The sequence below is a fragment of the Thermobia domestica genome, chromosome 16 (assembly GCF_964235325.1).
Source record: "Thermobia domestica chromosome 16, izTheDome1.hap1.1, whole genome shotgun sequence".
In the NCBI taxonomy this organism is placed as follows: Eukaryota; Metazoa; Arthropoda; class Insecta; order Zygentoma; family Lepismatidae; genus Thermobia; species Thermobia domestica.
The window spans coordinates 37,853,604-37,867,693 of NC_137469.1; the positions used below are offsets into that span (position 1 = coordinate 37,853,604).

General features: G+C 35.0%; 2 protein-coding genes across 10 annotated transcripts in view; one reads left to right on the forward strand and one right to left on the reverse strand.

The window, feature by feature from the left end:
• Atac2 (Ada2a-containing complex component 2) overlaps window positions 1-669 on the reverse strand; it is a 39,370-nt gene extending 38,701 nt beyond the window's left edge. Inside the window, exon 1 of one of the 2 annotated variants that reach the window (XM_081742327.1) lies at window positions 514-669. The gene's annotated coding sequence lies outside the window, so the exon portion shown is untranslated. Of the gene's footprint in view, window positions 1-178; window positions 204-513 lie in introns of those variants that run through there. The other variant, XM_081742328.1, reaches the window with a different exon arrangement.
• A 4,822-nt stretch (window positions 670-5,491) lies between these two features.
• Window positions 5,492-14,090, forward strand: part of LOC145673021 (serine/threonine-protein phosphatase CPPED1-like) — a 34,406-nt gene continuing 25,807 nt past the window's right edge. The window contains exons 1-2 of one of the 8 annotated variants that reach the window (XM_081742331.1): window positions 5,492-5,554; window positions 9,581-9,626. Coding sequence is in view for 1 of the 8 variants with exons in the window: in XM_081742329.1 (XP_081598455.1) it covers window positions 5,506-5,554 (49 nt within the window). In the remaining 7 variants the exon portion in view is untranslated. The other 7 variants (XM_081742334.1, XM_081742330.1, XM_081742333.1 and 4 more) reach the window with 7 other exon arrangements.

The following is a 14,090-nucleotide window of genomic DNA, read 5'->3' on the forward strand; positions in this document are numbered from 1 at the left end:
CTACACGGAGGGCACCCAGGGCTTATTGTAACTATACAAGAGTATTAAAGGATGAGATATTACATTTACAAGCAATTTAAGTGAAACATCCAAGCTCACATTTGCGTAACATACCGACACAGCTAAATTGCAAGATATAAATCTTACACAACATACTTGACTTGCGGAAGCTCCTTACCAAGTTTTAGTGCAAGGCAAATTGTTAACTTTTATAAGGCACAGGTTACAATTTTCAGCAATACACGTACAACTGGAAATACACTGCAGTAATAAACATTCTGGCATGTATACTTCTATCAAATTGTTATAAATATATAATTAAAATACTTATTAGTTTGACAATTGAATTAGTTTAGTACACAATAATATACATCCCAATTGTAAACCGTCGAGTATTATTTCATTACTCCCATTCCTATCTTTGAACTTATTTATATAGTAATTCATACGGTAAAATACTTGTTGAAATAATATAATTATCACTGTCCATCGAGTGTCAGACTATTACGATACCTAAAATTCAATACATGTCATTACACATTGCACCGGCAATAAAATAATTAACAAAATGCGCATCCCGATATTGCGGTTGTTCTTGTTTTGCTCAATGACTGTGTTGCCAGCTCGGAAGGTAAAAAGTAGAATAATCCAAAAATAACGGATATGAAATATTTGTAGCCAAATATAAAAACGAATTATTTTGCAGCTATACACTTTTACTAATCATGCATATACATCTCTCCCGTATATATACCTTTATTGATTAAAAGGAAACACCTGGAGTTGGAAATACGTCAAATATCTGGGTTGCTAACATTCAAGCGGCGACCTGTTTCGGACCTTCAGCTGTTGTGTGTTAGGCCACATTCCATGTTATATCAGGAGCAGTATAATTGCAATGTAGAATAAACTGGGCAGATAGTGATAGCAAAAAAAAAAAAAAAAAAAAAAAAAAAAAAAAAAAAGGGGGGTACCTTTCTGATTTCCAAGGAGACTTCTTTGCTTAAGTCAGTTTTGTGTGCTCTGAAGTACACTTTACAACGTTTACAGTATGCTTATTCTAGCAATACACAAATTACTTGGGATGTGAACATCAATTTCAGCGTAGCGCTAGGGTCAGCAAAGCATTCAGAATGCTTTCCACGTTCTTTTTGACAACCCACTGTTGACATGTTCTCAGCCAGGGGCGGATCCAGGACCGACTTCTGGGGGGGGCGGTGGGTTGTCATACTGCTACTTTTAAGGGCTTCAAACTTTGGGATGGGTTTTATTTATATATATAAAATAAGAAAGTTTACTCTTCTGGGGGGGCGATCGCCCCCCCTGGATCCGCCTCCTACTCCGCATCCTACTCTTCCTCTGCATCCTTCCTTCTTCTTTTTACCCAAATGTGAAGAATTAGGCCTCTTTTACACTGTAGGATAGATCCTGGGAAATCTCTTAGAATTTATCTTCGAAAAAATGTTATGACATATTTCAGATGAAATCCCACCTTTTTGTATACATTCACATGAAGATTTTTCCTGCTGGCCTTATTACGTGCTTGAGAAGTTCAACGCATTTCTCACAAAGTATTAAACTCACAGACGCAGCGGCAACGAAATATTCTTTCAAAATTATATTACACATTTCATTCGTAAATTTCACAAATTTGTCAGATCTAAAATAGGGTGGCACCAGAATAACTACGCCCATGTTTGTCAATTGTTAAATTGTACACCTTTTTTTTTTTTAAAAAAAAAAAAAAGCATACTGTTTCTCACCTGATGTCGCTAAATCGAAATCTTACGAATTTGCTTTCCGAAATATAGTGTGCTCTAAACAACAGAAATCTTATAACTTCGTTCAGAACATAGTGAATAACATGCGAACTGATACCATACGCGTTGGGATTTTGACTCTACGAAAAATCGTAAGAGATTTCCTAGGATCTATCCTGTAGTGTAAAATAGCCCTTAGAAGGTTGAAAGAATATTCTCACTCAAGATAATTTAATATTGTGTTGATAGTGGATATAAAATTTAAGTTTTTTTTCTGTAAAACTTTTTAAATTTCACTTGTCTGTTAATATCTGGCATCTGTGTAGGTATTCGCAACAGTCAGGGGTGGACTGGCCATAATCAAGTACCGGCCCGATGGCCGCTGCGCCCTCCTCACATCAGTGCTTGTGCGACCTCCTCAGGAGGGGCTAAGACCCGTCTTAGCTTCGGGAAGGCGCAGAGTTTCCTCTCTGAACACATTTTTTTTAAAACAAAGCTACATAATTATTTTATAAATTCGCTAGCCTTTGGCCAGCTAGGGCTCCACCTGAGACCCCGGCATATGCTCGGTCTGCGGCCTCCCTCCTTCTGTTTCCGGCGTGGGAATGCTATTAATGATATTAGATTTACCCCTAAATATATAGATTTGACTCTAATATCGGCCATTTTGGACGAGTTTTACATATCACCCTTACCAAAGTCACGCTCCGCCCCAAATCCCAGTATTTGCTCGGCCTGTGGCCTCGCTCTTTCTGTTTTTGACTTTGGGAATGTCATTATAATGATCTTAGAGACCCTGAAATTTATAGATTTGACTCTAATATCGGTCATTTTGGATGATTTTTAAATATCAACCCTCCCACCCCACTGCTCCGCCCCCAGATCCCGTCTCTACTCGGCCTACGGCCTTGCCCTTTCTGTTTTAGGCTTTGGTGGTACCATTAATGATCTCAGCGACTTCGAAATATATTGATTTGACTCTAATCTCGGTCATTTTGGATCATTTTTACATGTCTCTCCCTCCCACTCCCGCCGATAGAGGCGCTAGTGGCGTTACATAAAAACAAGATTCCGTTCAAGACTTACAGATGAACATCTGGAATCATTGTTCTTGATGAACTCAGAAAGAGATATTCTGACCAAAATAGACAACAATCTTATTATTGACAAAATGTGTGAAAAAAGCAAGGAGATGCGAAGGCTGCTTCAAGCATAAAGCAGTGACTTTACTTTCATTTTCCAGTTTTGTTTTTGAATTTCTTTTTTCGCTAGGTAGGTATATAATTCTAAATTTACTTTTGTTAATTTGTAGTAAATGTTTCATGCATACTTTTTATTAACGGTTTTGAAAATAGATGAAAAATAAGTTAATGTTATGATGAACATAGATTTAAAAGGACAGAAGTATGAAAAATAGCATAAGCCCCAAACTTAACTCAAATCTTCAGTTATAATTAGGCTATTAACAAATGTGGCCGAAGAATTTAAACAACTTGTGTGATTTTTGTAGTCTCAATTAAAGTGTGCAGATTTATATAGGCCTAATATACGAGGCGTGTTTTTTAAGTAAGGTCCGTTTGAACATAAGTACACAACGAAAGGTTATTTCAAAAAAGTAAATGTATTTTCGGAAAGTACATACTTTACTCTATTTTTCGACATAGTTACCAAGTTTGTTCAAACACTTAATCATACCTCTCAACCAATTTCAAAATACCCTCTTCATAAAAACTTGCCTCCTGCTCCGATAACCAAGAGTTCACTGCCGTTTTCACATCGTCATCATCATTGTAACGATTGCCACTGAGGTGTTGTTTGAGGTGGAGGAACAGATGGTAATCGCTCGGCGCAAGATCAGGGCTGTAAGGTGGGTGTTCTAAAACTTCCCAGCCAAAACTGTCCAACAAATCGCGGGTCTGACCTGTAGTGTGAGGTCGTGCATTGTCATGGAGAAGAACAATGCCCTTTGTCAGCATGCCACGTCGTTTGTTTTGAATCGCTTTGGGTAGCTTTCACAGGGTTTGGCAGTATGCTTCTGCATTTATAGTGGTTCCTCGTTGCATGAAGTCGACCAACAAAACACCATGCCTATCCCGAAAAACACCGACGCCATGATTTTGCGCTGGGACAGAGTATGTTTGGCCTTCACCTTTACAGGCGAGTGTGTGTGTCTCCATTCCATACTCTGTTACTTCGATTCGGGCGTGGTATGCGAAACCCATGTGTCGTCTCCAGTTACGATCTGACTCAAGAAGCCGTCACCTTCTTCGTGATAACGAGTCAAGAACTTCATGCCACAATCAAATCTTTGGTTTTTGTGGTCCTCTTTAGGAGTTTCGGGACCCAACGGGAGCACAGTTTCCTAAACTTTAGGTGTTCAGAAACAATTTTGTAAAGCACTGATCTCGACACGTGAGGAAATTCGTTTGAGAGACATGTTATTGTGAAGCGCCTGTTCTCACGAACCCTCGCTTCAACGGAAGCCACCAAATCGTCTGTAATCGAAGAAGGGCGACCGGAGCGGTTCTCATCATGGACGTTGTCAGCAATGATGACGAGGAGACAGGGAAAATGTTCTGTACATGAAATAACGTTTTCGCTATGGTTATTAATTTTCTCTATCTTATAATAATGATAACAATGAAGATCTTTTAAATTAAGTCTTCATTTGCATCTTATAGGGCAGTATATTCACATGATCATACTTTAAAAAAAAAAACTACTTAATTTAAATTCATATTATTTGCAATAACTTATTTATAGTTACAGACTACGTTTCCTTTTCCCCTCTTCTTTTTTCTGTTGGGAAGAGCGAAAAGAACCGTACACCTTCTAGGCAAACACGGCACTAGATCACCACGAACCTGAAAGACCAGCTGAAGCACACTATGGCTAAATTAATCTTATCGCATAATTTGTCATAAGAACTGCACACAACAAATTAGGAAAATTTTGATGAGAAAAGGGAAAATTTTGAGTCAGTCGAGGGAAATTGTCTTAAACCTACGTCCAGCGTTGCCAGACTGTACGATAATTATCAAAACATACGATAATTTTGGGCTTCGGTTGATAGAAAATAATAATTATAGAACGTACGATAATTTTAGAGTTGAATAGAATGAACATTTTCCACTGGTATTTTCTTTGTGCTTAAGGAAGAACAGCTGTTTGTGCGGAGATGGGCAGGAACAAAAATATCGACTGTAAAACGAAAGAGCAAACAAAATGACATTTTCCTTTCTGAATCCACAACCGCTTCAGCGGACAAATCTCAGGTCAGCAAGATGACCATAAAATCATAGTGAAACTCGGTTTTCTTTTTGGTGAGCAAGGAGAACAAGGGAATTGATTATCCTAACTGTTTTTTCACTTTTCCCTACCATTACACAGCTTTATAAGTCATGTGTGGAACATATATACATACATACATACATACAGAGGTGTATTTAGGGGGTTTCCGGGCTTAATCCCCCCCCGAAATCTTACTATAGTAAAGTATATGAAATATCTTGCAGAATTCCCATTTTTTCAGGGAAAGCCTCCCCGAAACAAAATCATAAATACGCCACTGCATACATACATACACACACACACACACACACACATGTATATATATATATATATATATATATATATATATATATATATATATATATATATTATATATATATATATATATATATATATATATGATAAATTTGTTTGTGTAATCTGGCAACGCTGCACTGAAATGAAGATGAAGAAGATGGAGTTCAGTCCAGCTGTTGTTATCGTCTGCATGTGTTTATTTGGAAGCAAGTGCCGATTTTTTATATATACATATATATTATGCTTTATGGATGAAAGTAACTAAACTTCTTAATGAAATAAACATGGAAGAATAATAATGAAGAAAAGAATTGAAACCATCAATATATAACTTAAAAAAATGACAGACAGACAACATGCTTTTTCTAGACCAAATTTACTATAAGTTAGCGCAACTTGTTTGCTTTTCTTTATCAGTACATAAATGATTCAGCTGATTTGTTCTCAGATTTGACAAACTCAAACAATACTTTAATCTAATACACTAATATAAATTCGATGCTTTCTGGTATAGGTATTCAATACTATTGTGTTGGGAGAAGATCCTTAGGGTAAATTTAACTTAACGAAAGTAAAACCTTTTTTAAATTTTTAGTTGAAAGCATTTACGAAAGTCTTCACTAGACGGTTAAGCTTTAACTTAACTGACACCTTTATCTTTCTTATTGTTAAGTATGTAATTTATAGTGGGAGTTAGCAATATAGCTTTTAGACCCATATATTGTATTAATTAGCTTAGAATACACAGCATTCTATAAAATAGTGTAGTTATGTGCGTGTGGGTGACGGCTTTGTATTTCATAATACAATACTTAATAACTGTGTAAAGATTGCTCGACTTCGCAGTATTATACACACCGGGGAAAGGCAAAGGTCGTCTGTACATGCATTTTTGACGTAGGTCCGTACTGTTCCAGCTTAGGAAAAATTCGTGTAATATGTAGTTATTAAATCAGGAAATGCACTTCTAATACATTTTTTTGTTGTGACAGGAAATCCGTGGATGCATATTTGATTGAGGAGGTCGTAACCGTTATGAGTATAAATACAGCGTCGAGACATAGGCTATACAACTACAGTACAAAAGAGAAAGGATTGAGTATAGCCCGCTCCCCCCAGTGATTTTTAACGAATCATAGTGATTCTAACGATTCATATTAGTTCATAATGAATCGGAATCGCATGTTATAAAGATTTAAGATGTAAATCTTGTGGTAAGGAGGTTTCAGTATAAGTAGTAGTATTATTAGTAGTAGCAATAGTAGTAGTAGTAGTGGTGGTGGTAGTTAGTAGCAATACTACTACTACTAGTAGTGGTGGTAGTTAGTAGCAATACTAGTAGTAGTAGTAGTAGGAAAGGGTTAGGAGCCCCGCAGGGGTTGGTTGGGTTCTGTTCTCGATATAAGTAGTAGTAATAGTAGTAGCAGTAGTAATAGGAGTAGTGGTAGTAGTAGTAGTAGTAGTAGTAGTAGTAGCAGTAGCAGTAGCAGTAGTAGTAGTAGTAGTAGTGACTCTTCCAGTTCTGGTGACAAAGAACTGGGGGGAGCGGGCTATACACAAGCCAAAGCTTGTGCTAGATGGCCACTAAGAACTACGAATGCTAACTAACTGGATCGAGGCAGGGCGAAGCTGGTGAGTGCGTCTGAAGGAAAGAGGCCCATCAGCAACGGTGGGTATGCATGTAAGAACGGCAAAGTTCTAGAACACAGGTTCTCCTTCCCATTTTGCTGTAACAAAGACAGAAAACCCCTGCCCTGCTGGGCCCTAACCCCCTTCTCTCGCTAGCGCTCGCTCTGCAATGCTATGTGAATTAAATGTTAAACTTTGGTACAGAAAAGAATCAATCTAGCTACTACTATATATAGGGAGACCAGTGTTCTAGAACCTTCCCAGTAAGGACAATGGGAAACGCTGCGTTCCTCATATTACTAGATGTCGTGGATTTTCTCGAGCAGACGGTTATACCAAATAGAAAATTTATAGGTAAAATACGATGTGAAATACTTTTCGTGAAGGAATGAGAGTATGAATATAAATATTACTGTCAGTGCATAGTATATTGAAATGAACTTTTAGTATTGTATGTGTAACTGTGCTCTTTATTATCTTTGTTCATACGTATACTCGCCGTCGCTGACGCGCTTGCTCCCTATGGACGCACCCCCTCGCTACCGCTCGGGCCCCTCTACTGTGCTCCTGCCCTGACTCGGCTAGATAGCATTCATGCTTTTTAGTGGCCACCCAGTACACATTGGTTCGTGTTATATATACTTTTGTTTTTATGCCATACGTCCACACTGTATTTATACTAAGCCCTCCTGAAGTCAATCTGCAAGTAGTAATAGAGTTCCTCATTTAGTAAATGCTCTGCTAAAAGATGTACAAAGCTCTAACCTAAAGATCCGTTTGCTCGAGTAATACCAGGACTTTTTCCGAAATGTGGAATTTTCCATCGCTAGTCCATCATGACTTCATTTATGGACTATTACGTGCTTAGGAACATAACTTCGAAATACTTTTTAACATTATCAGGATGTCGAATATAAGATTACCATATATATTTTGATTTTTTATATATTCCTCTTTTGAAGTAGCTAATATTAGAAATTTTACAAATGTATGTTTCCGTAAACTAGAATAGGGCTCGTGGGAAAATAATATCGCGTTTTTCTTGCGGAAAATTCTGACTGTGCTTCTATTATTTTTTAAAATGTTGATATCCTTATTTATTTTATTTTATTTTTTTTTTTTTTTTGTTGTTTTTTGTTTTTGTTATACATAGCAAAACTGCCATAAAATGTATTTTTGGAAATGGATAAATTGAGTAAGTTCGTCACTTCCGCCCTCGACCGAAGGTCACCCAAGAAAGGTCCAAAACTCGATAAAAATCACTTTCAATGTAATCATCTTAGTTGTACCAATAATATACTAACAAAAAGCTCAAAAACCAAGATGGGTTTTAAAGTAGGTTTTTCCAGGTGGGTCCAACCCGAAAAAAATCACCGGGTTTTTACGGGCTGGGCCCACTTGGGCAAACCCTGGTTGGAACGTGAACAAAGGAAACCGTCTGAATTTTTATTGATTGAGAAATACACATACAGAAACAATTCAACAGAAAATAGAAATTCTTTTGTGCCTGGAATGTAACTGAATTGTAGGTTGTGCTGAAAGAAAATAAAAATTAAAATATGACTTTAATATTAATCTGATGATAATTCACTGTCCATGATTTCAAACAAATAATGTTTATATTTTCGCAGAATTTAAGTCTAATATGTTATGTCCAAAGATTTGTAATAATAATAATAATAATAATAATTATTATTATTATTATTATTACGTGCAATTCATCGTGAGGGCAGGATACGTGCACACATTTAAAGAAAACTTGCTGTTACGTGAAATATGTATGTCTATCCTATAGATTAAAAGTGATAAGTGTAAAATTTAAGGATAAGATTTTCTTCTTTTCTGATTTCATGTAATATGTATTTCATCGTGTCAATTAGTAGTTATGAGACTTGTATGTTAGCGTAAGCTATTTAGAGGAATAATTAGCAATATCGATGTCGATCCAAGTTTTAAAAACAGTAAAAATTATAAATACTTTAATAAGTGGAATTTCATGGAAAACCCTTCATAATATATATATATATGAAATGATGCCGGGTGGCCTTGAATATTAGATAAAGCAGTGGCATACACAGAAATTCGTCAAGGGGTAGGGGTTTAAGCTCTCAAGTTCATATAATCTGAGGTATTTGTGTACATATCTTAATATTGTAAATGTATGTTGTATATCTTGCTCAAGGGAAATTTAAACCCCGTAATTTCCCTTATGTATGCCACTCACACAAACTAAATGAGAAATCATTTTTACCCTTTCTTTAGCAGCAAATGGTCATTTTATTAAAGTATGTTCTAAATTTCGGTGACAAAATTGCAACTGGTCTAGAAACATGTCTTATTACTATCCACAGTAATACTTACTTAAGTTTACCATGTCTGTAGTACCTGAACGATATTCAATGAAGGTACTATATTTTTGGTCTTAGCGCAGAATCGTTATAATATGCCGGAAACCTTATCCAGTGTGCATGCCGTCAAGCTGCCTCTAATAAACATGTGGTAATTATGTTTTGGTGGTTCCATTAAGGGTGATGGATTAAAACTGTTGGCTGTTAATAAATGTGTACTAATTATTATTTTATTTCTTTACGGTTCCATTAAAGGTGATGGATTAACACTTGTTGGCTCTGCTATTTATAATTTTGTGTGGTAAGTAAACTGGCATGGCTTTATAGTAGTAGATTTTCATTTTACTATCTTTGTAATTTGAATTTAATCCTTATGACTAAGCATAAAACTAAACTGGATAGATGTAAAAATATAATAATAATAATAATAATAATACATTTTATTGTCGAATCAGCTACATAGCCATAGACAACGTCAAATTATAACTTACTACAATAATGTACAGCAATAGTGATTGTTCATTATCTACAATAAGTACTAAAGTACTAAAGTTCACTACAATAACATATCTTAAATATTATTTACCTTACAAAAATCAAATATTATCGTACTCAAAAAACTCATCTATTGAATAAAATGGTGTTTTTACTAACCAAGAATATAATCTATTTTTGAAGCTACCCATAGGTAGTTGTGTCAGTTCTATAGGTAATTTATTATACAACCTCACACTCATGGCTTCATAGCTATTTTGTGATTTTGTTAATCTAAAATATGGTACGTTGACACGTCTATTATTTCTAGTGTTGTATGAGTGTATGTCATGCCTATAGTGTATTTCTGACGTTTTGCCCTTTATGTACATCAACACATTGTATATATATAAATTGATTACCGTCATTATTTTTAATCTTATGAATAATGGTTTACAATGACACGTATTCTCTGCATTCATCATTATTCTCACAACTTTTTTCTGTAACAACAGAACGTCCTTCACATGGCTACCATTTCCCCATAACAGTATACCATATAGTAAGATACTTTGAAAAAACGCGAAATATGCGGATCTTACATAGTTTTCTGGTACCTGATTCCTCAAATTTTTTATCAAATATATAACTCATGAAAGTCTTCCTGTAATATATTGAATATGAGAGTCCCATGATAATTTGTTATCAATAATAATGCCCAAAAATTTTACACTGTCCAAATTGTTCTCGGTTGCCATACCTCTTAAACTGAAGTTTAAATGTTTCGTTTTACCTTCATTAAGGAAAAAAAAAAAAAAAAACATTCGTCTTAAACCACGATCCAGCTTCAGATAGTGTTCTTTCTGTGATTTCTTCTAATTTTTCCAAGTCGTGGCTAACACTGAGAAATGTTGTGTCATCTGCATATAAAATTGAGTGACTAGTTACACAATTTGGTAAGTCATTAACCATTATAGTAAAAAGCAAAGGCCCAAGTACTGAGCCTTGCGGTACACCACATACAACCTGTGCAACTTGTGACTTTTCCCTTCCCACATATACCACTTGCCTACGATCCTTAAGGTAAGTCCTGAATAAATTTAGACCAGTATTTCCTACACCATAATACGCCAGTTTATTTAATAATAGAGTATGGTCAACACAGTCGAAAGCCTTGCTCAGGTCACAGAATGTGGCCCTTGCAAAACCCCTGGACTCAAAAACTTGTAAAACCTTGCTTACTAATGAGTCTATAGCATCAACCGTAGACCTCCCGGCCCTAAATCCAAACTGTGAATCACTAATTATATTAAGTTGTTCCAAATAATCACATAACTGTATTTTTATAATGTATTCGATAATTTTTGAAAAGATAGGGACCAGCGAAACAGGACGATAGCTAGCTGTACAATATTTGTCTCCCTTTTTATAAATTGGAACAACCCTAGACAGCTTTAGTACGTCAGGGAAAGTACCTTCATTTATACATCTATTTATGCAATATGTAAGTGGACTTACAATGCAATCAATTACTTTTTGAATTAGTGTTGTTGATAAATCATAAATATCAACACTATCCGAGGACTTCATTCTTTTAACAATATCTAAAACCACTGCGGTTGTTACCCCGGTAAAAACTAAATTATTCTGTACCCATCTATTAGAATGCGGTTCAGTTATGTCAATATAACAAATCGTTTTCAGGGTATTGAAAAAAAAATTCAAGGTTATATTAGACTTAATGTTCAAGTTGCATTAGCTTTAGCAAAAGAAAAGAAAGACACAACGATAAAGCTATTATTTATCATCAGAAGTTTCCAGATTCTTGTTTTGTGGCCAACCAAGAATAAGAGTCAACATTGTTTAGCTTAATTAGTACTAAAAAAAAAAATTAAAATTTCATAAATTCTAATTGTATAGATTATTTTTGAAATTATAGAGCTGAATTTGTATGACTATTTATTCGTGCCAATTTGTTAACAATTTAAATCATAACAGATTAAAAAAAAAAAAAAAAAAAAGTTGTCATTAAACATTTGCCTCGATCGTGGTATCTCTATGATACTTCATTAACATTTTTATGCAATGACATTGTTATATTGCTTTAACATATCCAGATTCTTCAACATGATTCTCGAACATATTTCGTTAGTACATATAGAACATATTATTACTCAAAGAAAAATTAACGATCCATCCCTTCTAATTAGGCGTTCATCACTTATCATATTCCTGTCGTTCATTAAACAACATGTAAATTATGCAGCCATAGGCAATATCATCGCTACTACAACTCCATTTTTTAATAATAAAAAAAAATGAGTAGCATCATGCATTGCTTTACTTTAATCTATGCATTGTTCGCATAACACATTTAATATGAAAACACTACTAATAATGAAAGTGATATATTTACAAATGTCTAGCGAGAACGAAAGAAAAAAAAAATTACATATAATCGACAGGGTTCAATTATTGAAACGCCTCTTAAAGAACTATTATCATTTTTACCCTTTTATCTTCGTTTACAACTAAGTAAACTTAGAAGGATGGATACGCATAAGAGCAAAGCAAGTTAAGAAAAAAAAAAACATATTTTAATATTATCGGTTTCGATGAGACAAATATATATGTATATAGGCACGAACATTTAATTCCGCACTGTAACCACGGCACGTTCAAAGTACATATCTACCTAACTGAAAAATAAACAACCACAGCACGAAATAGTATTTTATAAACAGTAATGTCAAACTCCGGATGTATGTCCAGAGCGAAGTTCTCCCGCATCGGCACAGATCTATTACTCGCACTCATCAAGATACGATATTAACATCGGAGGACATGTTATATTCAAATTTTCCTAACCTACAAAACTAAATATATGGTGCAACGAAATGAGATCATACATACGAAACAAGATTTAAACCACTAATGTATTAAGAGATAATATAAAAGGGCACACGACAAAATAAGTTCGACATATAATTTTACCGACATTACACGTATTGAATATGCACACGACAAAATATGGCAAGCACGGATACAAAATACATTACAAATTAATATCAAAGGAACACACGACAAAATATAGGAAAGCACGCTCAAATCACAATTGTTACCGGTTTTACACATAAGAAATGGAAATTTTATCTAACCTACACGCATATATTACAAATACGACTAAAGACACTTTAATATATTAGAGCACTCTCAAAGAAATTTCATCTTAATGTTTACGACTGACATACATCACGAAGCAGTATTGAAGCAAATGAAATGAATTACGAAATACTTAAATTCTCAGACACGGAATATTCGTATGTGCGTTCATAGTAAAGGTTCCCCACAAAATAGCATATATCACATTGCAATATATAAAAGGCACGTATTAAATTTAGAAACACGGGTAAAAGAGAATCTCCTAACCTAACCTACATAGATACTATAGATCACACACTTGCAAATTAGACCTAACTTAACCTACAACAAATATTTCATAAAATAAGGCATCATCACGAGACATAATTCATTAATGTGTTTAACATAACCGATCTAACCTAAATATTCAAAATTTTCAAGGTACATTGTCATCGAAAGGTACGTACAAAGTAAAATATTACCCTAATATCAACATACATATTTTCAAATTTACGTAGAGACACACATAAGATTTAGTAATTCAATTATACATGCTTGTAGTATGGGTGGATGATGACGATTGACAAGTTCAGAGACGCGTAACGCCCTTCGATTTAACTAAACATAGTAATCTCGAAGAACTCCATGACTAAGCAAGAAAAACAAAGAGAAGAGGTTACCATTTCAAAAGGTTCCACAGGTTATGTAAGTCCAACCTCTCAGTCCACAAGGTGATCGAACTTCGCAAAGTAGGTTTCAACTACTTGCGTTTTTTTTTTTTTTAAAAAAATCGAAAGATGACTCCTTCGGTACACCGGCTACACACTCCACGAACGTAGAATATCTTTCCGGTACGCCGCCGCAATCAACTTCGATAAGTTACATCTCCCACTCCATTACTGCATATGTCTAATAATGGCGGAGATGACATTCGATGGCTTGTAGCCGAAAAAGGTTTCACTAAATTTTGACTTTTGTTAGACTCCTCCGTATCTATTTCTTCCAAATAACATCTCAGGTTAGTCTAAATCACGATTTTGACTAGGTTACAGGCCGAATTACACTTTTAGTTACAGAATTTCTAAATTTTTGGAGGAGCTAACAAGCCATCGTTCTTCCACACAGAAATCTATCAATTTACTGCGTCATC